General features: G+C 43.7%; 1 protein-coding gene across 3 annotated transcripts in view; it reads right to left on the bottom strand.

Moving 5' to 3' along the window:
- LOC119433473 (putative sodium-coupled neutral amino acid transporter 7) overlaps window positions 1–25,504 on the bottom strand; it is a 531,279-nt gene extending 505,775 nt beyond the window's left edge. For all 3 annotated transcript variants that reach the window (XR_007468143.1, XR_007468144.1, XM_037700708.2), the window contains exons 1-7: window positions 25,142–25,504; window positions 22,412–22,533; window positions 18,248–18,446; window positions 15,210–15,345; window positions 11,957–12,107; window positions 7,542–7,804; window positions 6,953–7,152 (exon numbers count right to left, since the gene is read on the bottom strand). Coding sequence is in view for 1 of the 3 variants with exons in the window: in XM_037700708.2 (XP_037556636.1) it covers window positions 6,953–7,152; window positions 7,542–7,804; window positions 11,957–12,107; window positions 15,210–15,345; window positions 18,248–18,446; window positions 22,412–22,533; window positions 25,142–25,268 (1,198 nt within the window). In the remaining 2 variants the exon portion in view is untranslated. The remainder of the gene's footprint in view (window positions 1–6,952; window positions 7,153–7,541; window positions 7,805–11,956; window positions 12,108–15,209; window positions 15,346–18,247; window positions 18,447–22,411; window positions 22,534–25,141) is intronic.
- Between the last annotated feature and the right edge of the window lie 265 nt (window positions 25,505–25,769).

The raw sequence follows: 25,769 nt of genomic DNA, 5'->3' as shown, positions 1-25,769 counted from the left end.
TGGTCAGGCAGGCAGAGCGGCCATGTTGATGCGCCGGTTGCATTCCTGTTGCCAAGGCAACCTTCATCACTCCTTGACTTCACCAACGACTCCAACCCGCGTGTCCATCTATCCCCCCTCCACTTGCAAAAAAAAAAAAAATCGTTCTGCAGTATCAGCCAACTTGTGGGCTGTTTTCAAATGCCTTGCAACTTTATCAGGAGCCAGCAATCCCAAGCAACAAAGTGTTACCGTGTCAGTAAGACCGGCAGCATTAGCTTCCATTGGTAGCTTCAGCGCTTTATTCCACGTCTTCAATGCCCGATTGCCTTATCTTGCGCAAATTATGTCCTTATAGCCACCAGGCAGCAGCAAGAACGCAGCAACAAAAGAAAATCGATAACCAGGCAGATCTTGAAATGTTAGCTTCGAAACATGCGAAGTGCACAGCTCGCTGTTGCCAAAATGTGGGCAAAACAAGCGCGTCAGTGATTGAAACTTGTGTCAGCCAACAGGAGCGCTCCCTGTGCACCCGGTGAGTGCAGTAATGAATCGCAGCACTACTTTTCCCTGTCTGTGTTCGTTTTTTTTTCGCAGCACTGTATTTATGCATGGAGAAATACAGCGCTGCAGCTATCTGAATCTCGTATCTCATGTTTACGGCGATACCAATATGGCGCCACTGCATCAACGGAAAGCCAACGCACAACCTGCAGTGCGATAACATTTCCCAAAGCCGGATTTTTTTCCCGATTTCGAAGACAACACTCCAAAAGAGTAATTTTCTCATAATGCTGCGTATTCCTTCCAAATATTTCATCATGAGATGAAGAAAGGCCTTAGAATTGCGGAAAAAAGTAGATAAAAAAATGATTGAAAGTTATGACGCAAGTCGGCCATTTTATTGCCGCGTCACCGCTAAATTTACAGATTTTATTACGTTTTTGGGTGCTATGAATTTTGGGGCAACACAAATTTTTGCGTCGTCCCAGGAGATTCGCGTCATCTAGATTCTACTGGAGTTGGTGTCCAAATCCACGCCCCAATGATGCGCCCACTGGATAAACAGATGCAGATCTTAACCTTTTCACTGCCGGGCTTTTTTTCTGACTGCTCCGCACCCCCTGCCGGGTATTTTTTTCACGTTGGTTCAGTGGAAATTTCATGCTAGTAATACACCATGATACTCCACAGGACATGTAAGGATATTCATCAGCAGTTCTTGAATTTCTTCGTCCGTCAAAGCGTGGACACACGTGGCGCGCTGACTCGCCATGGCTGCTGCGCTCTGCCGAGACGAAGCGACGTGGGTGTAAACACGTGCACTCCATCTGTTGTCAAAAATTTAATTTACAAGTTCTATGTGTTTAGGTGACCTCTCCATGGATGACGGGACATGAATGCAATTTTTTTTTTTTGCACGAGTTGTCTCGGGAGTGGCAGGGAGTGAGTTTAAAAAGCAACACGAGTATACTCGGGAGTAGCAGGGGGTGTGCGTGGGTGGTTTCACGAGTTATCTCGGTAGTGGCAGTTAAAGGGTTAAAGGCAATGCTTTCACTGGCTGCAAGCGGTGGAAGCGATTGTGGGAGCCAGAAACACGTTATAGACGTTGCTGGACACCACCTATCTGTGGCACTCGCTGAGATCCGAGAGTTGTCCGAATTAATCAGTGTGGGGCCATATACATGCGACTTATGAGAGTTTGATTTCATTAAGTAAGGTTTGATTTCATTAAGCCTTCCGGGATCAAAGCACAGAGTTCGAATTCTTCAATTTTACAAATTAACGAGGGTTGAATTAATGAGGTCTTAATGTACAGTCAAACCTCACTATAACGAAACAGGATATAACGAAGTAAGCGAAATTTCCCTTGAAATCCCCATAGAGATTCATAGTGCAGTACATGCAATAATGGATAGAACAATGTAATCAATATAAAAGTATTCTGGCTCCCTCTTCCACCAAGAAAGCATATTATTGAGCTGATAGTGTATAAAGAAGAAGAAAAGGAGAAAAAAAAGAAAGAGAGGGAGGACGTGAACCATGCTTCAGTTTTATAGCTTTAGCTTGAAGTTTGTTACCTTGAGCATGCCTTTGTATAATAGAAGAGAAAATCAAAACTTGAGGGAGGCGGATTTGTGTGATCTCAAGCAAGGTTCATACTGGTATCGAAAAAAAAAAAAATTCAAGGGTTTTCAAGGACTTTCAAGGCCCAGCCAGTATATTTTCAAGGACCATGTTGAGAGCATTACTTCCACAAAATACAAGTTTCAATGCATCAAAATATATTATTTATAGCACAAGAAAACATATTACGGTATAGACCACTTATAACGTAACCGCTTATAGTGCAGGACCGGATATAGTGCAGTCTTTTCAGACTCCCGTTAATTTTTCCATAGCACTCCATGTATACACGTATCGCTTATAGTGCAGTTGCGGGAAACGAAATACCGGTTACAGTGCGGCTGCCTGGGAGTTGTGGGGATTGAGGGAGGTGCCGGTGCCATTGCGCGGGCTCTGCCATCCCTCGCCATCGTTCCCCGCTGGCCTCCTTCCCCGCCCGCGCCGCCTAACCGGTTCCCGCGGTGGCGCTGCGCACGCGGCGGTTGGCGGTGAGGGCGGGGCGCTGACGTCATGCGGCCGCACGTTTCGGCTGCTAGCGGCGAAGCGTGCACTTCTCTCCGGGACCAGCGCACGTACGGTACGTTCATGCTTTCCTTTCGTCTGCCGACACCTTTGTGACTAGGACTGGAGCTCGCACACGGTGCCTTTGCCCGTGCGGGGAGCGCGTACTTTGTGCTGATCCTTTCCCGACGATAAGCCGACGAGCGGTGCCATTAGTGCTCGCGCGAGGTCGTACCCCGCCGAGCCGTACTTGCCGAAAGCCTAAGCCGAAGGATATTGCCCTTGCTCTCGCGAGTTGACCCATTGGTTATCGCCAGAGCAAGTAGCATAGCCGCCGGGACTTTTCCTAGCGGCGTGTCCCAGCTTGAGCCTGTGCTCTCGCCGCGACGAGCTATAGGCGCCTGTTATTGTATTTTCGCCCTGGTGCGGGACCCCTTTGGCTCCCCTCCGTGCGGGCGTTTGTGCAGTGCTGGTGCCGACGGTTTCAGTAAACGGTTTCCGTCAACTCAGGGCTTTACTGTGTTTTTGCGTGCGTCGCTCGGTAGCCCCTTGCGGCCTCTGAACTCGCGCACGAGCGGTGCTGGAGGCGACGGCTGACGCGGCCCTGTGGCTCGCTAAGCTCGAACCCGCGGTGGTTGGTCTCCTGTGAGACACCAAGAACCCACAGAGTATGGAAGTCAGCGGAGACGGCGAACGCTTCCCTCAAACGGGCGCCCCAAGGAGTGCTCGAGGAAGAAAGAGAGACGAAGTGGAGGAGAAGGGCACGTGGTGCGAACGAACAGCCAGTGAGGCTGAAACCAAAATCTTGAGTGCGAGTTGTGAAACATCACGGCGCGCATAGCGAGCGAGCGCAACGAAACTGCCAACGCTCGTTTCACGATAATGGCAGTAAACGAAACTTCAGGGAGCGGGCAGCGCCGGCACATCACGGCGAAGGGCGCATGCGGAGACCGTGGAATGTGAGGAAGGAGGGCGGCAGGGAAGCGGATTTCGCCTCGGCAACTCCGCCGCTTCGGTGGCTCCCCTTGCCCTCCCTCGTAGCTCCCTCATTTTCGACTGTCACCGTGCGCGCCCGCCGCCGTGCACGCGCCGCCGCTCCAGCCGGTCCGGCGCCAGCTCGCCGAAGTTCAACGCAGAATCGGCGACCTTGCCATTTGAGAGAGGATGAAATTTCCGCCTCTTTTTTTTTTTCCCCCTTCGCGTGCGACATTGAGGGGTCTCTCCTAAGCTTTTACTCTATGGCGGTGCCGGAGCAATGCCGGTCGGAGGCGCCGCCGCGTGATTTGGTTCGAATTAACGAAATTCGACTGTAAATTTAATGCAAACGTTCTAGCCGCATTCCTCGACTGTCGCATATGCGTGGCACCTCGGTGCACATAATTTGCATATGTGCGGGCCTTGAAAATTGTTGCTTTGGTTATAGTGCGGTACCGCTTATAGTGCGGTTATTCGCGACTCCAGCGACTTACGTTATAAGCAGTCTACACTGTATGAGGATCTTCTCTTTAGACAGTAAAAGTACAATAACATCATGTGTCGTAATGTCCCACATGTTGAACTGAGAGAAATATAGAGCAAACAAGCACTTGTTCAATGCTCACAGTTGCTGACGTTGCTTTTTCTGGACTTTGAGGTCGATGATCAGGATTTCCTGCACCTTGCGTTTGGCAGACTTCCTTAGGCTGTTGGATCTGATAATTCATGTGAGGTCACTCGTAGTCTCTGCCTTCTCTGCATAACTGTCTGCTGAAGCAGTTAATTCAGCAACCGCTACCTCCAGTTTCTTCTTTTTCAAACTTTCAACCTCCTCATCAATGCAGCGCTTCTTCACCTGGATCGAATGTTCAAGATCCAGCTTTTCCTTGGCTTCCCAAAAAGCTCAGTAGTGCTGTCGGGCAGAACGGACAGATGCCTTGAGTTCCTTTTGTGATTTGCTACATTAAGGATGACGCCTGCTTGGTTTACAGCATCACATACAATTCGTTGCGAAATGTACGAAAGTTCTTTCATGTTTTCCACAGCTACCTGCCGATTGACACTGAACCCTCTCTCTACACTCACTTGTCCATGACTGAGGACAAGCAGAAGCTAAAGAACTTTACAGAGTTCACTGTATGACGAACTGATCTTCAGGGGGTCATAGAAAAACTTGCCGAAAGAGTTTGAACTTGAAGTCCTTTCAAACTGTTGCAAGTCGTGCCTTTGTTCTTGCAGGAGCTTGGCATATTGTGCGAGTATAGTGTCTCTCTGATGATCACTGATCCTTTTCGTTGCAGTAAGTGAGTTCAGAACTTTCTTGAAGCCTTCCAGACACTCATCTGGCTTTGAAAACATTTGTCTGGGGTCCAGTGAAGCAAGGCCTCTTACTAGGGGAAGTCGTAGTGTGCTCTTCTCAAGAATCTTCTTTGTTACAGCGACAAGAAACTCCTTACACTGCATCCTAACTGTAAATGTATCTTTTGCACTTACTTCAGAGCTTTTCAGAATCTGTTTGGCTTCATGGCCGACGTCCACTTTTTCAAGTGGGATGTGGTTCTTCGGATCGTCCATGTCAATTTTAAGCATGCCGGTGATGCCTTTTGACGAGCACAGAACTGAGCACTTAACGAATTTTGTCACCAGCTTTCTCACTGCACCTTCAAGGTCTTTTGACAGAAAGAATAGCAACGGCCTGTCGGTCTGGTATGCCACAAGAAAAGGCTGAAGCATCATGGCAACTCCAAGAGCAAAGTTGAGCTTTGCCAGCACTAACGAATCAGCACAAAAGTCAGACAGGCATTGACAGGAAGCACATTTTGGAAGATTCACTTCCTTCTTCTTTGCGGATTCCAGGTATTTCTTTAAAGCAAACCAAAGAAGCAAAGTGCGTTCAATAACTGGGATATTCTCGACCCACCGATGCGCAACAAACTTGTGCGGGAACACTGTCTGCCCAGTAACAGTTGTAAAATCCTCCCTTCGAGTGGGGGCATCATGAAACAATGTGTTTAGACTTGAAAGCAGGAAATCCAGTCCCCACTTGCTAGCTGCAATACCTGCTTTGTACACGTTGTGAACTGTGTGCAGGCCACAACTGCTCAGATCTAAACATCGAACTTGAAATTCTGCTGCAGGTGTTCTTGTACAAGCCTGAAAGCCTTCAAGCTCACATTCGGTCCATCCATTGACAGCTGAACGACCTTCTCTAGCGGGAGAGGCCTTTGAATGGCCCATGAACACGGACGTGAAGTACCGTGTGGCGACCTTATGTGATGCATCCCAGTACCTTATGTGGATATCCATCTGCTTCTGTTGAAAGTAGTCATTCAGCGACTCGTCGAAGAGGACAAAGTAGTAATCGCACAAATCTATCTCTCATTGGAGGGAACTTAAGAAACAAGGTCTGAGACCTTGGCACACGACATACTTTGTCTTCTGCTCTCCACAGGAGAAGGCTTGGGCAACTTTGCTGTCAGGAAACATTCTTCTGAGCAAGTCATTTGTCTGCGAGCAGGAATTGCAGGAATAGTGCGATGTAGTTACCTTTAGCGTCCAAAAAATCTCTGCATCAGTCACTAGCTCATGCTTCTTGCACACATTGTCCAAGACCGTCGACTGCAGTTGGGTGCACGGACTGCTCGCTATGCGAAGGCACCAAGAAGTTCTCCATGGTACTACTCACTGCTGCTCTCACATTCCAGTTGTGTTTGGAGCTTTTCACATGACTTTTCAGCGCCGACTCTCCCATAGCAGCGATGTCGAACGTTTTCGCGCAAGGCTTGCATTTCGCCCGATGTGAATCCGCCGGGTCCGGTGCAAGCCAATGCCAATAACTGTCGTTGTTCAGCCACGAGCACTGAAACTTGCATATACCAGGCATTATTCTGAATCACAGTCACTGCATGCAGTTTTCGACCGCACACATTACATGCCGCACAAGCCACGCCGAACGTTCGAGCTACGAGAGAGAACGATGCAACTTCCAAAAGGAACACAAAGGGATAGATTGGATATGGATCCGGCTAGGCCTTTCGAAACCGAAACTGATCGCAGCGCAGCCAGGCCCTTCGAAACCGAAACTGATTTCAGCGCAGCCAGGCGTTTTCCAGGGGTTTTCAAGGACCTGTAAATTTTCAAGGACTTTCAAGGCCTTGAAAATGCTACTTCTGAATTCAAGGGTTTTCAAGGATTTCAAGGACCTGCACGAACCCTGTCAAGGGTTTCGCAAGACAAGTTTTCCTTTGTCAGCTAGTATGATGCACAGAAACATATACAGAACATTGTTGAACACAAGATCTTGTGAACCTAGATAGACATATTTTGTGGCTTTAAGCAAGTCTGTAAGATCATGCATTGTAATACATACCAGGAAAGACAAAAATGAAGGTAGCAGCAAGGGAGCCGATGATACGGATGACAATGCTGATGTTTGGTACAAGGCAGGCCAGGACAACCGTGGTGCAAAACCAGATTGACACAATTGATATCCGTCGAAGCAGCTCACTACTGCGTTTACCATCCTCATCAAGGCTCCGCAACTGGCCGTAGAGATCATCTACTGCTGTCCTGTGAACAGTGTAAAATAGAGATATTAGCTATATCTTTAAAGATGGCCCAATCAGCATTCAGTACCATGAAGCACACAATATTTGCCTATTTTGCCCTACCTCTTAGTTTCAATGGCAGCTACAGTACCTTTCCTCTGTTTTTTTCCTGCAATGTTTCAACACTAATCCAATTTTTGGTGTTGGTATTTCTCAGTCATTTGCAGTCAATGAATATCTCAAAAACACACAGATGCATGCATGCGAAATATGGTTGCCACAGCTCTTATCCAGCGTTAGCTTAGCAGAAAAGGAACGAATTACACAATTTAAACAAATACACCTGATAAAGCATTCTGCTAAAAGACAGGTGCAAGAACTTAGAACAAAAAAGAAATACAAGAAGCCAACCTGCCACAGAAGATAAGGATGGGGTATGTAGTGATGATCTTGAGTGCCATGGCCAGGATTCCCACTAATACTAACGGCCGACGGGCATCATAGAGCTCCAGTATATCACTAGCAACCCCCTGGCCAAATGTGAGGTAGCCGAACACCCCTGCCACCGTGTACAGTAAGGCTGTCAAAAGAGTGGCACTCAGCACTGCCTTGGCAAATGTAGACAGCCGCCGGTCCTCAAGGCACGAGTAGATAGGGACCGAACTCACATGGCACTGTGGGGGTACAAAAAGACAACATGGCACTTACTTAATGGAAAAATTATGAAATGACCTTATCGCAACCAGTTCGTTACAACAATACACATACCATACTTGTGCACATCTAACAAATGTAAAAAAATTAATCACTCTTATAAGTTACCTCTTTTCCAACTGCACCCATATAACGTTGACCACACGTGATTGATGGGTGCAGAAGCCCGTTTTCAAACTTCCGCAAAGTTTCAAGACGGGCTTACAGCACCATCTTGAAAGAAGTTTGAAAATTAGTTTTTAGGAGTGTGCGAATACCGAACAGTAGATTTAAAATCGAATATCGAAAAAGGAAAAACTTAATATTAACTCAAATATTGGAAAAGTTTTTGCAAAATTTAATGCTGACAAATTTTCAGCTAGAAAACACGGTCCTGCCTAGCGCGGGAGTGTCCAAGCATTGCATAACAAGAACGTAATAAGGTATCAGTAGCTTAGGCAAATAGAAATCAAGATATGCAGTACAACCTACTCTTACAGTGAACAAAAATTGGTATGCCAGCAATAATTACAGCTCAGTTCTAGTAAATGAAGATCTGGGAAATATTTTTTCTTTACCAGTAGTATTTCAGTTGAATAGAATCAAGTGCTTTTTCTTCCTCTGAAGCTAATGAACTGGTGACGTTCTGTTGTACTGAATACCAATGAGGTTCTCAGTTTAATAGTAGACCTGTGTTTTGCAGCAATCTTATTTATTGCATAGCAAGTTTTGCTTTCCAGTTTTTCTCCACAATACAGAAGGGCTATCACAACTTTACAGCAGGTCAGGTGGGTTATCGTAAGGCCAATCTGCGCGACAGACTGCGCATCACATTACTTGATCACTGCTCCGCCCGTTGCCGGCGTCGACAGCAAAGAGCAGGAGACGCGACCACGCTGTTTCATTGTCAGGCCGGGCATGATTTGCCATCGGTCAAAGATTCTGAAATTAGGAAGGTCATGGCAAGCTCAAGCGGCGTGGCGCTTGCTTCACCCCCCTCCCCCTCCGTTTATCTGCCGTCCGTGCAAATCTATGCAACCAGTCATGACACTTTCGCACCTGCCATGTAAATCCAAAGCCAGTCTTGTGATGAATTTCTCAAAGCTATGAAAAGAGACCAATGGGCTTCTATGAACGGCGTCTGGAACGAGAAGCCTCCGTATGGTGTGTCACAAAGATGGCGGCTGTGAAAAACTTTGTTGCCACCCCGTGCACTTGCTTTCATTTGTGTGGTGGTTTGTCAGGTTTCCGAGTGTTGCGCAGCTGCTGCAAATAGATGTGCATCGATTCAGCACAAATCATAACTTTAGTCACCGACATCTGATGAAGCAGTGCTGATTAGGCCCAATGGCCTAGGCAGTGTGGTCATGACGAAAATGGTGACATGTGACGATGGCTGGAGGCCCGCAAGCCATTGTGAAATGCTTATTGCCACTATTATGTTTGTACGAGTGGCTCAACAGTGATTGGTCCCGAGATCACACGTGCAGGTTAGATTGACTGCGGCTGAAGTGGTGTGAAGTGGCCAAGTATCCAACGTCATCTGCGTGTCTATCAGCGGCTAATCGGCTTGATCTTCACACATGCTTTCGCACTTTAAGAAATACACATTGCTTTTGTTGCCATTCTCTCTGTCCACGTCACAATATCATTTCGATTGGTCCTGTCGACCAGGAATAACCTTGTACCAACAGAGGTGGTCCTGGCCGATGTGTGCGATCTCCAAAATAGGCCGACATCGAGGAGTGCTTGCAGTGACGATGTCCACTAGAGCACTGCACGGGCTCGGGCTTACTTGAAAGCCCGGGCCGGGTAGGGCAGTTTTTTCACGGGCTCGGGCATCGCATGTGCTTTTTGACCCAGGCCCGGGCTTTCTGATGGTGTGCATGTAACGTGCAGCGAGTTATACTCGCGCGTCTAGATTCTGAAAAGCTGTTGCCTCGGCGCAGCTGGAAGCTAGCAGTGCTACTCCTGTGTATTTCCCTTTTCTTCTTACGTCGTATTTTGCGCTGTTTGAACATATGTAAAAGTTCAGAAAGACCGAAGTCGCCTCAAATCAAAGGATGTCATTGTATTCCTTACCTAAATCAATGTAATTAATGTTTACAGTGCGGTGTAAGTGCGTTCCCGGCTTGCTGATTCTTCGAAGGCGAATTGGTAAAACGATGACTGGTAAGATAAGTCGTCACGTGGCTGAAATATGGCACTGCGTCCATCCATGATTACACGCATGTTCTCAACCGGCCGCCTAGCCGCAGCGCTTTACGCTGCACCATGGAGGCACGAGAAGCTTTCTTTCTCCATTTACTCCATCCATGTGCTGTGCTCACGACCGGTCGTGGCTGCGCTTCAGCTAGAGTGTACTAGAATACAGTTAAGTGGGACGAGTGGTTGGGGCGGCGCATGCTTTACAGTGAGGCGCCCGACGTGGAAAAATAAATACTGTGGTGGCACTGCGATAGAAGTGGATTGGGCCGCATCAAGGTCGCGCCGTTGGAAACTTCTGGCGTTACTGCTCGGCAGGGTCATTCGTACTACTTCGCGCACTGGTATTTGCATTCAGACCGCTCAAATGGCGTTCATAATTGCATATGACATGTATTTATGCCTTAAGAATAAATTCCTTTTATTCTCTTCTTTATTTTATTTTATTTTTTTAATGCTTCTTGGCGATTTTTTTTTTTTCGGTCTCGGGCCGGGTTCGGGCCTAAGGTAAAGGGGTGGCGGGCCAGGCCGGGTGGGTAACATAGATTATTTCCAGGCCCGGGCCGGGCCCGGGTCTTGCCATAAAACTTCTGGTCGGGCTCGGGCGGGCAGCCCAACGTAAAAACGGGCCCGGGCCGGGTCCGGGCTGAAAAAATCAGCCCGTGCAGTGCTCTGATGTCCACTACCGCGTCAGTGGGCCGGCTCATCCGTGACGCACTTGGTGCTCCTTTTGAATGCATGTTGGGGATAGCATTGTAATTCTCAAATGTACGCAAGTACCAGCGATAAATCTAGAGCAAACAATGAGACATGTAAATAGCAGAACTGAATCAGTGGGATTAGATTGAATGACCAACGACTGTGCTCACTGCTAACATTGCGATTTGTGTGTTCCTTGTACATTAATTTAAGCTGAACTGGTAAATTATACTGTTGGAATACCAAAAAAAAAAAAAAAAAAGCACTGTAACTGTGAGTGATGCCTTGGAAATTGAGAAAAGACAAAAAACAAAATATGAGTGTTGATGTGAACTTATGTACATAAGTAAGTTCTTGAACTAGCTCCTTGTAATGTTATTGGTTTTGAATATGTCTGGTTGGGATTAAGCATTCACAAGCAAACAAGGATTACATTGAACTCTAAAGCTAACCAAAGACTTAACCTAGCAAGCTGTGAGAACTACTTCCACCCAAGAACACGTAAATATACATTGAAATCTGTGATGTCACTAACGTACTCTGGTGCTACAGCCTGAATGCAGAACTCTGAAAGAGAAACGTAGGCCTTCATTTTGTCTGGTAGTAACCAACCTTTCCTTTTGCCAAAAAGAAGCAACCACAAGCTGAAAAGGGTACTTCAGTTTAAATTGATTTAGTGTTACTCTTTGGTGCCCTTCTAAGTGCAAGTGCAGGCCATGCGGAAACTTTTAGCACAGTGCCGTTTCCTATCACTACATGCCACCACTGGCCACAGCAGTTGGAAATTGTATTCAGTGAAGCTGTGTAGGCTAATCATGACTGCATGGAAAGTTGCAATAAGTTGTGGCTAGAAGATTTTTCAAGAAGGTCAGCCTTGTGGGACCAATTGCATATGCGCCTGCGCCCACACTGACACACATGATAACGGATGGAGCGATGTGCTGAGGGACCAGATGCACGCACACCTTGGCAATTAACACATATGAGGCTGCATCAGTATGCAAAATCAGGCCACAGGGCCGCTTTGCACTGACACCTATTATATTCTTCTTTCAGTAGGAAACAGAGTGGTTGGTACTTATCACTTGGCAGTTCATGCGGCAGAAAAAAAAAATGACATGGCTTACTTAAAACCTGGTTCTGAATATAACATGGCGTTTTCTTAGACTGAAAAAGCATAAAGAAAGAGCATGAAGCATATTCAGAGAACGAGGAAGTGGTTGACTAGCCTGATAGCCAAAGCATACTACTGGAACAGCAGTCAAAACATCCTCCAGAGAGCTGGGAGAGGATCTGGTGCCAGATGACTTCGAGTCCCCAACAAAGTACTGCACCACGATGAGCAGAACCAAATAAAGGGCAGCAAGCACACCAAACATACTGCAATAAATGTAACAGAGAATGAGAATGTTTATCATTAGCTTTTAGTACTCATGATGCCATGATGCAAAAATATAATCAAAGCTTCCTTGGATTTTTCAACTAATGCGTGGCTGTCCCTTACTATGCCTTTTTTCATTGTTTTCTTAGTTATGGAAATGTTGCTTCGGGTAACACACATCATTGCTATATGTTATCTATGGAACACATTCAGAACCAAACTTCCAGTCCAGGACTCGACAGGGGAACAGCGGGAGAAAAAAAAAACACGAAAGACAAGAAGGGAGACACACACCAGCACTGACTGACGACTGAATTCTTTGTCAGTCAGCGCTGGTGTGTGTCTCCCTTCTTGTTTTTCGTGTTTTTTGCGCTGTTCCCCTGTCGAGTATGTACCGACTCGCCCAAGCCTCTACGATGTTCCAGCCCAGGCCATTCAAACTTGCTACAGCTAAAAGACTATTGCATAGCTTCAGTGTGACACTAATGTTTGTTTTGAGTAGTTCATAAAGAACCTTTTGACCTCATTTGCAATGACTTTAATGCTAACAGCACTTTCTAATAAAAATTTTTTACTACGATCAGTTTAAAGTAATTATGAATTGAAAACATTGTCACTTACTGCTGTTTCATTCTGGATCTAATGCCATGCAATATAAATGCATAGACCACAATATACAGATTTCAATAAGCACTCAACAATTTTCTGTTACACAAGCTTTTTTTTTTGACAATTTTGTTGTCATACTTTTACATAACATTTCACAAATGTTTCTTTGTGTTAGTCTTCTTGTATTGTTGCTTTATGCTATTTAAAATAATCTTTTTAGTGCACACCTCCATTTTTAAAACTTTGCAATGCCTAAACTTGGTGAGGGGCCCTTTAAAGCTCATCCAAAAGTGCTTTATCCAGCTACAGCAACACAAAATGTTATGAGCTTTAGATACAACTGGCTTGGTCTTACAATATACTGCCATTCATTCCATAACAGGCTGTTTGTATAACAAGTTTAGGACAAAAAAACATTTAGCTTGCAATATTTCTTTGGGACACTTTACACGATTGTCAACCTGTCCACAGGGACCCCTTATTTCCTTTACCCTCTGGTTATATCTGACAGCAAAAGGAACAAGGCAATTTCCTATTGTTACTCTAGCAGCACCCTAAACACTAGTATGAACTATACTACAACATAAATTAAATGAATTAGATGTTTATTGCTTTCCCACCTAATATCCTTCTCCAAGTTCCACTCCGTACCAATTATAGAGCCCTATATAAACGATAATCTGAGCCAGATTGGTGTAACCACCGAGTTGAACCAAGCAAAAAGAACTTATGTATGTTGAAATATATGCAAAGAAACAGAATAGAACTTGCACATGTACACATGAAATTTATCGTGGCGCTTCTGAGTGTTGCCACCTGGATGTCCCACCAAGAAGCCCCTCTTTACAGTGGCCTTAATTATTCCACACTCCATCCTCGCATCCTGCTATTACTTACGAGGATAATTCCCTAAGTTTCTGGCCTGACATCTAAAAGTTGGAGCGATTTCAAAATGGCCGCTTCAGACACATAGCGCCATCTCTTAGGAGTCCAGCGTACGAGTTTCAACTCGGCGCGCGTGTTCGTCAGTAGCACACACCCGCCTGACAAACACGAAGCCCGCTAAGTGGCGATAATGCTAAAAATCGAGTATCGAGCCGTGATTCAGTTTCTCACCAAAGAAGGGGTTTCTGCAAGTGTTATCACACAACGTTTGGATGGTGTGTATGCAGAAGCTTCCCCTTCTTATTCCACCGTGAAGGAGTAAGCAAAACAGTTTGGCCTGGGGAGGGAGAGCATTGAGGATGAGCCTCGCAGTGGTCGGCCCGTGGAGGTGATGATGAAAGGAATTGTCTCTCTCTCGTTGAGGAGGAAGTGCTCAACGACAGGAAGCTGAAGTTGAAAGAAATCGCGGCACGGGTGGGACTCACTATAACGACTGTGTTCCGCATAATTCATGAGCAGCTTCACATGACAAAGGTCAGTTCAAGATAGCAGCCCCGAATCTTTTCTTCTATGCAGAAGGCGCATCGTGTGGCCTGTTCTCTCAAGTTTTTAGAGCTTGCCGTGGGAATGAGAGAGAAGTGCTGGAGTCGATTGTCACCAGAGATGGAACCATGGTCCTTTACTACGATACCCCTTCCAAAAGAGAATCGATGGAATGGCGCAAACCAGGAAAAGCGCCACCGAGAAAAGCCAAGGTGACTCAGTCGACCAAGAAGATCATGGCAACAATCTTTTGGTATTGCTGCGGGATTATCTTGGTCGACTTTAATAAAAGTAATACCACCATGAATGCACAGTATTATGCGTCATTTCTACACAAACTGCATGATGCAATAAACGAGAAGAGGCGAGGGATTTTCCATCATGGCGTCCGCCTGCTTCACGACAACACTCCAGTTCACACAGCGAGCATAGCAAAGGCTGCAGCGAAGGACTGTGGCTTCGAGGGAATCGATCAATCGCCCTATAGCCCAGGCCTGGCGCCCAGTGACCTACTACCTCTCCTCAAAGCTGAAGAAAGATCTTCGAGGCAAAAAATTAGTTGCTGATGATGAAGTGAATAGTGCTGTCCGCAGAAATTTTGAAGACAAAAGTCCAGACTATTTTTTGAAGGGTATAGAAATGTTAGTGCAGAGGCATGAAAAATGTGTTGAAGTCAAGGGAGATTATATTGAAAAGTGACACAGCTGTTTGATTTCTATCTCCATTAAAAGTTGGTCAGGCCAGAAACTTATAGCTTACCCTCGTATATAAAACTCTTGGTCTGTGTTGTATCCAACTACCAGGCAAGGTTTACAGGAATACTTTATTACTGAGGTACATGCTGGCTGCCTCCAAAGAACAATGGCATAGCACTCGAGAAGAGAATTTATATGCAAGCAATCTGCTAGCCAAGCACATCCAACGGCACCTTTTAAACACAATTTAGAAATGTGACACGCCTTATCACAGGATGACGTTACAACAGTATGCAAGAGCAGTAGCCTGAACTAATGACTATATCACTATTTCAGAAGAATAGGTGCCACTTCCACTTAATTCAGTACCTGGGGTATTTGAGAAAATCAATCTTCTGTGAAAAGCACATTGGGAGGATGAGAACAACAGATGTGGTGACAATAACAAAGTCTCTGTGCATAAACCAGTGGATGCAGTAGCTTGGCCCGTACAGAGATGCAAAAACTGCAAGAGAGTAATGTTGCGATTGATTAGTTAAATATTCATGATAGCCAAGTCTTGTAGGCAACCACAGAATTTGACAATATAATGCCTACACTATGTAACAGTGCATTTACATGAGGCAGAATAAATGTTAGAAACACACCATTGCAATATGTACCTACATCTGTCACCAATCTTGAACTTACAAATTGCATAGAAATTGCATAGAAAGTAAAATAATCAGACTTAAAAGACCAGAACAACATGAGGGTGGGGGCAGTGTGTTCAGTAGGTTTATTGTTTCCCCTTTTGTTCATGGTTCTGTCTCGGTATTTTGTTTCATTTTTTCTTCATACAGAAGACTGCCAGAGTTGTGTTGTACATGCATGAACAAGTACAAGGTATCGTAGTGGCATTGTGGTTTTTAACAGTTCTGTCACTGCAACATCCGAGAATACAGGCAGTGACACCAAATGCTGCAATGAAATGGTTGATGTCCTCTAGCTAAATCACAAACAGCAGGCATACACTAGAACTGCCATCATTGATAAAGCTCCAGCACAAACTTGTTTAAAACCACAGTACTTTGACAGCAAGTCAGTTTCTAGTCATATGACCGCTCTGATTGCAGAACAGGAACGTAATGCCATCATGTGCGTGAACCTTAGCAATTATTTTTATGTGCTGGTTTGCTAACCTGGTTACATACTCATAAGCTACATGAAAAATAAATTTCATGCTCATATGCATAGCCAGTACAAACACATTTCCTTCAATATGTTCACAAAACTGCCAAACAACACTTCTGAGCCCTGCAGTGTGGCATTCTGTATGTGCACCTTGTGACTGTTGTATGATGCTGATGGTGCTATTGCGAACAGTGCCACTGGTAGTTAAATGTCAAACCTGGAATGCCGCACTAGTAAATGGCTTTCAGGGTGTCAACTACTGTCATTCAAACTACAGCAGGGCGGTCTCAGATACGTGAATGTTCCTGACCATGGACAAATTTACAAAGTTAATGGCCGCAAGATACAAAGTCTGGCACAACAAGTTAAAGTTGTCAAGCTGTACATAAATAAAATCATTGCCACTAGCCATTCATTCATGTGTGGCAATGTAATGTACCTATTTCAGAAAAACAAAGAACATTCTTCCAACAACACAGCATCAAGGCCCACTGCAAGCATGAGGCTGCTGTACTTGTCTCATCCACAGCAGGTCAGCTAAAACCATTCATTGTTGTCCATCTTTAAACTACAAGAGAACTTAATTTCCTTAACCAACATAGAGTTGTGCTCAAAACATTTGAAGTGCACTTTATGCCTTTGAAGAAAATATATTTATTTCTTCAAATCTGAGCCTAATTTTGAAAGAACCCCCGTTTTACTGTAGGAAGAGAAACTTTTTTCTAGATTATTGTACTATAGATAGCTAAGGTATGCGCTATCTTCAACGCTAACATTCTGGAATATATATATATATATATATATATATTTTTTTTTTTTTTTGCCTGTGAGACAGTCGATAGCAATAGGAACTTGAAATTGACACGTTTTCCAGCAGTTTTTGTACACTGGTACACGATTTGGTATCTGGCAAGGGGAGAGTCTTGACAGAATTTCAGATACTCTGCTTTTGTAGAAACAGTGATTTCATTTATCGTCAAACACAAGTATAGAACATTTCTCGTGTTTTCAGGGCTGCTGGCGTGGCCTACAATGCCAGTATGTCAGCTTCATATTTGTGGAACGCAATATTTACTATGTCCAATATCGCACCAAACAGGCAAAAACGCACAGTGCTCCAATGCTGTCTACAGGGTAAGGGCACACTAGATTTGAGGGCAGCGTCACGCAATAGCGTGGCACTGCCATCACATCATTTGAATGGTGATCAGACATATTCATACGTGTTTTCCCCTTCTGCTGTAATGCCATATTGGCGCCGCAGAATATGCTGAATAAATAAATAAATGAATAAATAAATAAAAATGCCGCCACCACCTCAGATGTCTATAAAGTCTAAACAAAACAAAAAAAGGCAGCAAAGCAACACCTACTAACTTATCTTTACTGCTTAAAACCCCAGGCACTCATTAATTTTCATGGTTTCAATCTCCTCCTGCCTCCACCCATTCTCGTAGTTCACAACGTCGAATCATTTTACATCTAGCGGAAGCACACACTTAGCATGCCAGAGGATAAAACGAGAAAATCAGTGGACGTTCAGATTCTCAATGTAGCTGCTTGTGACAACATATGATTATTAATGGGTTTCACAAGATTAAATAAGTGCAACATTGCAGACTGTGACATCACATGGCCATGGATAGCTATTCAACAGTTATAGAAAGTAATGCACTGAACCAAATTCAGAACAAGATAATTTAAATAACCATTGTAGGCTTAGCCTGCAGAAAAATCACCGAAATCTATGAACAGACTATGAATTATCGGATGTCGTGCAACAGTGAAATTGCAATCATTTCTTGGGAAAGAGAAATTGAGACAGTGAGCTTTGGCCAAAAATTGCAATTTCACTGCTAACAAATCAGCTTTTTATGCTGTAACATAAACTAAGAGAATACCAAAAACTAATGCACGAGACCAGCCTAACTTATACCATTTCTATTTAAATGCCACCATCACCAGCCTCGAGCCTAGTAAAATCTCTCAAATTCTGCCTGTCCTGTGGCAACTGCATCTAACCCTCGTGTGATAAATTAAGTAATTTCATCAGTCCATATAATCCTGCCGCTCTAATAGATAAGCTATCATTCACACTAAGCAGAGCATGCCGTTCTAGACTTCCATCTTAACTTCAGCTAAAATATTATCAAATAGCATTCCTCATTACTGCCCTTTTATCTATTATTTCTCAATGCTCTATGGCCTCGAAATGGAGTTGCGAAAGTACTCACTGCGATCTGAGAAGTCCCCTATGATGACTAGAAAGGTGATGCAGGTCCCGTAGCAGTAGAGTGTCACTGCCAGTGAGCAGCAGCTCCAGAAACGTGGCCCACACACACGCAGCACCACTTCTTGGTAAGTGGCACACTCCTGCCGCCTGGCGCAGTAAGCCAGCACAAGCAGGGCTCCTACCACAAACAGAAGCAGCACCTGCCGCAGGGGTTACCCCTTTTATATCCGTCCCTTTTACTGCTTTCAAAAAGAAAGCACACAGACAGCAATGGGCAGAGTCCCAAACATGCAACTGTTGGCAACCCACTCTTGCCACAACACAAAAACATACCATTATGACTAACAAACGCTACAAAAATAAATGCTATTTCTTGTGCATCTATGAAGAGAGTGCCCTCTTTTACAAATGTCGGCATTTTTTGAATGGTAGCATGAAAGTATCAACAGTTGGTGCTGCATCACATTATACTTGAGCTGATTACAGTTTAGCAGCCAGTTAGCTAAAATAAAAACAAATATGGCTTACCCAAGAAATCTATCAAATGAAGGAAGAGCTTTACAGCAATTTACTTTACGCCCAAAGTCTTGAGTGCATTATGAGATAGCACTGAATACATGCTACAGTAAAATTTCATATCAGATTTCGCAAGACCAGAAAAAAAAAAAGTCCAAGTTAACCAAATTCAAATTATCGAATCTATGAAGAAAACAACAAGAAACAAATGATTACTAGACCAACTTGCCTTTATTTACTGAATAAATCCACAACCACTGCTTCTATTTCGCACAAGATCCCCCCCGCACGGAATCCGCAATTCTCGTTATCTTACAACTGATTAGTGCTCGCAGCAGCCAGGGCCTTGAAACTTCCCTCGCAGTGCGGCTGCAGTGCGAGACCCTGCCTTTTCATCCGTGTAGATGTGTTTAATGTGCCTTTCACTATTGCGCACACATCTGCAACTATCGCACACCTGCAAATTTTTCCGAACTAAGAGCCTGCCTCTCCGTGTTAACTTTATTCCTGCATTATACCAAAGGCAGGACAAGCAAAATGACTTGGGAATTAAAAAGATTCCCTGCAATTAAAAAGATTTGTGCAAATGAAAATAAGTGGCCACACTGTAAATTGTCAAATTACATAGGACTATCGCACAACACATTTAAGACCTCGCACTTGACAACTTATTGTGCAGCAAATTAGAGGCACGAAGTTTTGCAACCATGGGGAAAGGATAGATGCAAGCAGTGCCAGGTGCTTCTTCAAGCTGTCCCCAGAACTTTAGAATTCTAAATTTCCGGTAGCAGATAGTACATATTCACTTCTTCAATGGGATTACTTGATGAGATGGACACTGCTTGTTAAACGAACTACAGTGTTATATATTATAATTAATGTAGTTTTACCAGTTGTGTTACTAATTACTTTAGGGCACATTATATACTGAAACTGCCCAATTAAACTTTGTCACTGCTCATGGAATGTCTGCTTAGTAAGAATAACATGGCTGGGACCTGTTTTTAAACATCTGCCTCCAGGATGTGTCACGAATACACCAGTTTTCTGAAAGAGGTAGAATGTTTTTATAGTATTATTCACTTTGAATTTGCTTCGGGTGAGGGCGAGCCAAGATGGCTGGTGGCTTGGGGCGCATTGTCTTCATGTGCTCCTTGTGTTGCAAATTGCTAATTTAAGCTTTGGAAATGCGGTGAAGCAAGCTGAAGCATTCATTCCTTACTGCTGGCACTCTCCATAATGGCACCGTTGTGACAGCAAGTGCTCACAGTTATTGAGCAAGATCTGTTGTTTGCCTTTGCATGTGACACCATGCTTGGCAATTTAATTAGTAAGCAATGTTTACTGTAATTTATACAGCCAACAAAAACTGTGGATCAGTAGTTCATGTAGTTGTTTAATACTTTGTTCTCACTATCAATGCTTCGCCTTTCAGGCAAAACTGTGACATCTTTTTTTTTTCTTTACGTATGTACCCCCTCCCCCGTTTCTTTTTTTTTTTTTTCACATACAGATTGTGCTCTTATATCAACTTCAAAAAAAAAAAAAAAAAAAGAAATTGTTATTCAGTGATATGTGTATTCTCAGCTTCATCCTGTTTATATGCCGAAACTTCACATTCCAGGAATGTGCCAACCAGTCCAATAAATTCAATGCACTCCTAGAGTTGTTCCACCCTTTTTGTAGTAAACAACACCGTCATGACAAAAGTTCATTTTTTTCACTTATCGTTTCATGCATATGCACAGCAGACTCGCATACACATGGCCAAAACATTGTTCCTTATTAGTGAATGTTTACATTAGCTTGTGTGGAGTCTGTCTGACAAAAAAATAATTACGTTATTTGCTACAACATGCTGTTCACAACAGGATGTCCAGTCAACTGAGGAGTTCGTAAATGATGAACTGAAAAGTGATTGTCTCTGGTGCACCATGACAACGGGATTTATGAAATAGGACATCACTAGATGCATGTACAGTGTTGTTTATGTCGAACGGGCCAAGTGTAATACTACAACAATGCACATCATTTTAAAGGAATGTAAGCCTGGTGAAATTGGCCATAAATAAAAATTACTTGCCTAAATCAAGACAATAAATTCACAGGCTGTCTAAAGGAGAGACATCCTTTTGAATGAGTGGAAATTATTGAGCAGAAGTTATGTGCTCCATGGATTTGCTCAAGTAATGGGGCCCTGCACAACTGCAGCAGAATTGCTTAGGAAGAGTTACCACATGCATTGGTCTTTCTTCATGTGAACTAATATTAACCCTTTGCGGTCATGTGTCAGGCTCACGCCGCCATGCGAAAATATCGCCTCCGGTCACATGTCGGGAAGTGCCCAACGTGCGAATTTGTTCGCATTCTCCGTTTATTTAGTTTATTTGGATAGGTTGCACCAAGTCTCGACCGTGTTTTCAATTACAAATTGCAGTTTTTTGTTGTCTGCAGTTGACGGCAGCACTTCTTGCAAGAGACTTGAAGAGATTTTCGCGCGCAAATTGCAGCGTGTACTGCTGACCGAATGGCGATGTTTTCTGCGCGGGCATTTTATGGACGGGACTTGCACGAGTTTAGCGAGCCCGATGATTTTAGTGCCGAGGAGGACTATGTGCCGCCTCCAGATAGATGGTCATCAAACGTCCTCGGATGACAGCATGTTGGAAGACACTGACTGTGATGACCCAGGAGGCAACGCTTCATGTGTTGTTTCACCTGCAACTATGCTCAATACTATGCTCAAGTACCGCTGACAGCCAAGGGTATAGAGAAATGTTTCTCAAATAAATCCCCTAACATGTATTTGTGTACTAGAGCATTTTTTCTACATGGCGCCCAAAATGCGCAGAATGGCTTCTGACTGGAACGACCTCTAACTGGGTAAAGGCTTATGACCTGCAAAGGGTTAAAGTGTTGTCACACCTTATATGTATTACAACAATTTTCAATAGTGAATTCTATATTTAATATGAATTTAATAATAAGCATTATTTGATTCACATTTGCAATTTCAAAGATTCACACAACCCTAAAAGTGAGCCAGGATACACTGAAGAATGCAGCTAGGTTTGATGATGCAAAACAGAAATCTCATTACTGACAAGGCATTACCGCTATGCAGTGGCAGGGAATACCACCCCACCAACCCCACAGCCCAGTGGCCCCATGTATAGATGTATAGTGCTGGGCAGTGACCACAACTTCGAGCCCACAAAATAATGAAAAAGGAAGGGACTGCTGCAAAAGCGTAACACAAGGATATGGTAGCCAACATGTTTTGTAAGTTGAGGGTGAGGCAACAAAGTAAATATTGGCAAGTAAGGTGTGTGTGTGTGTGTGTGTGAAGGGAAAAAAAAAACCCATAGGAGGGAATGCAAATCCTGAGTACATATATGACTACAAAGAAATCAGCTAATGTCGAAATTGGAGGTGAAGCGGAACGTTCAAAGAAAATGATCAATGATGAAAAGAGCATTCTTGTGGACTTTAAGATACAAGAACAGCTTCTTCAAACAGTTCTTTTTCACGGAAATTTGGAGACAGCCAGTGAAATAAAAGTCTGCTGCAAGCAGAAAAGACTGAAGGCAGTAACAAGACTTTGTATGATGTCATAAAAACAGGTCTCGCCTTTCATGAACCTACTTACTGCCTGCACAGAAAGAGCCACCGCTATGCCACCAGCTTGGTCAAAGGCATGTGGGAAATTCAGTAAGCCAGCCCCAAGAGCAGCATTAATGATGAGAAAAACAGCAGAGACCCAGGAAGAACCTAGGAAAAGCATTGGATAATATTAGACGTCCACTGAGCACAACATGACTGTTCCACACATAGTACACACTAGTGAAAGTTTGGGAAACCCGAAAGTTGTATTATTCCAAGGATATGGAGACATTTTCCCCTCTCCTGCAACAGGTTCAGTAGAAACTGATCCTGATGGAAGAGGCATTATCTAAGTTTTTTTTCAGTCAATAATAATGTGTTCTCTTTTGCCTTTGTGTGCATCTTTTTTGCACTCTATTTCATCATGAATATCAATCCCACCATTGTTATCTAGCATTATTCAACAAAGTGAAAAACACACTATTAGCATACATGAGTGTTTCATCAGTTTTACAAACGTTTTCAAAGTTTATTTTACCAACTTAGGTGAAAAACAAGTGGACACATAACAAAAAAAGCCAGCTGGTGTTTACTTCATAGAGATAGAGTTTACATTAAAAAAATACAGAACCGCCCTCAGCTCATTACAACCATTTATAATGAAGGGCAGACAGTACATACTGATAAAAATAAATTATCCCTTGGTTATGATTTTGTTGACTACTTAAATTACTAACATAGTTCTATTAGTCAGCCCCAAGTCATGCCACTTGGCATGACCTGGATAGGTTAACCTGGTGATGTAAAAACATCATCCAAAGGGCAATAAAAAGCAGTCTGGGCATGATGCGCCACTCATTTTGTTTGTGTTATTCATCGAAAACTTTGACTAATCCGATTTTAACCTCTCGAGGCTTCTTGAGCACACAACAATTTTCATGTTTAACTACAATGGTAGCTAATTCCCAGTTTTGTACATTGAAACAGTTTTACAGTGTTCCAGCCCAACATAGATGCAAATTATAGCAATGGTGTTCTAGCATGAAAACTGAGCCAACCAAGAAACTTCAAAAGCAGTAAGAAAAGCAGCCACCAATAAATGCTCCAAAAGCAGACTGCAGCCTTGTGTTTATCCCCTGTAGATGTTAAAAACTGGTATCCTAAACTGACTAAAGCACTGCCAGTTCTCATGCCTGGGCAAACATGACAAGCAAACAGAATGAAGTGACATACAGGCACTGAATGTTTTTTTTTTTGTTTTTGTTTTTTTTTTTCTCGTGATGCAAATTAATGCAAACTAAGCTTAAATGACTATTGACATGACATTTCAGACTTTTCTTTTTTTCTTTTTTGCACTAAATCTCGGTACTGAACTTTGAAACCGTAGAAAATATCAGTTAGCCTCAAAGCACCATGAATTATTTAATTTTTTAATGAACCAGTTTCGGTTTCATTTGTCAAGAGGTGTACGCTCGAGCTCATGACATCATGAAACAGAACGTGGTCACAAGGGAGTTGGACACTGCAACGTTCTGGCACTCGCTGCACCTTTCTCTGTGGTCTGTTGTGCTGCTACATCAGGTCGTGCAGTGATTAAGCAGCATAGCAGACCACCGAGCAAGCTAGAGCGTGTGCGAAATTGGCGCGATGACCTGTTCCCACGTGGCCACCACTGACCTCATGAAACGAAACCAAAACAGGTTCATAGAAAAGCTATTATAGCAAATTGTTTAGGGCACTCGGTGGTTTTCCAGTAGTTTTTCTAGAGTTCCGTGGTCCACTGTGAACTTGAGGACACTCACTGTGTGTCACTTCACCTTGAGACATCGGATGCTGTCACCAAGACAGTGGCATGGGCAGAAAAAGACTGAAGATTCTACTTCCTTCAGCAGTACAGCTATTCCATTTATACTAAAACCATTGTTATATTTCAGGAACAACAAAATAGAAGCATTTACACTTTCGAATAAAACAGACAAATCATATCGTCCTTGAATATCAATTTAACATTACAATGCTAGAATCCATAATGAAGCAACTTTCAGTGTTTTTACACTGAGATGGCACTACATATAATCTGGCACGTCTGCTCCCATGAAGTATATGTGTGATCTAACAGTAACCATAGTAAAATTAAACATGACGGTGATCGTAAGCCCACAAAATTTATGCTGATATTTTGGTTCTAATTCTGACGGTATATGATTTCGCTTCACCAAAACACACACGTGTCGAAAAAACTGACGGCGTCCCATGCTCCAAGACTCAACTTGTCTGGCCTAATGCTGTCACCAAAATGCCGTCATCAGGGATCACCGCGTTAAATTACTTCTCAGCATACGTACTACGTACAAGAGCTAATGCTAACCGTTTGGACGAACATGCTCCAGGCATGACTGTTGTTTATCAGTTTAGTGTAAACATGTTGATAGCCAACAATGGAAAAATACAACAGCACCGACTTCTTCGTCACCATGGCTAATCAGTGCGCTTAACAGTAATTATCAGTACAATTCGAACCTGCTTCCTATGATCTGAACATCTCATATCACAAGAGTATTAACAAAAACAGTCAAGCGCTCAGCAACATGGCCTCGTTAAACATGAGGATGCGTCGTTTCTATTAGAAAGTCCGTCACAAAAACAATACACAAACAACTGCTGCTGCGATGTTGCCGCACACCTTTCAGAATACCGCTTCGCGCTGACGATTGTCACATGAATTAACAAAAGGGAGCGGGTGGAGAGAAGGCGTAACCACTCGATCGCTGTTTACCTTTGGCGCCATTGGATGTGGCCGAAGTAGAACTGTCGTCTTGCACGTTTCCTTCTCCCGGTGTCTCCAACGAGTTCGTCGTAATGAATTTGACATCGTATTCGGGCACTACTTGTGATGCTGACATGTCGACAAGAAGTCTCAAATTAGCATGTACCTTATTTTAGCACTAAAAAGTAAACGCAGGCACTGTGTCTGTCAATCTCTAATTGGACAACCACATCGTCAACATCGCACAAAAGCAGACAGCACGATGCAAATGCGCCAAGTACCGTACGGCCTGTACCACAGACTATGCACCAAGAAGCCACAGAAACCTACAGACAGCGCCACAGTCAGCTGCTTTACGATGCTATTCTGTATTACGATGCCCTGGCCCTACGATGCCCCATGACCCTGCGCCCCCTATATTTTTTTTTTATGCTAATCATGATCATAGCCATAACCATAGCCTCCTCTATACTAACATTAACCGGCCTGTATTAACCAATAATAACCATATTGACTTTATTGCACAGTAACGCAGCTTTAGCTTTTAACTCTTGAATCATCTGCTGCTTCACGGTCAGGAGGACGAACAGACAAAAAATATATCAAATGCAACAACACGCAAGAAATCCCCGAATTT

Source organism: Dermacentor silvarum, chromosome 1, assembly GCF_013339745.2.
Source record: "Dermacentor silvarum isolate Dsil-2018 chromosome 1, BIME_Dsil_1.4, whole genome shotgun sequence".
Taxonomy (NCBI): domain Eukaryota; kingdom Metazoa; phylum Arthropoda; class Arachnida; order Ixodida; family Ixodidae; genus Dermacentor; species Dermacentor silvarum.
This window is presented reverse-complemented; position numbering and strand designations above follow the sequence as displayed.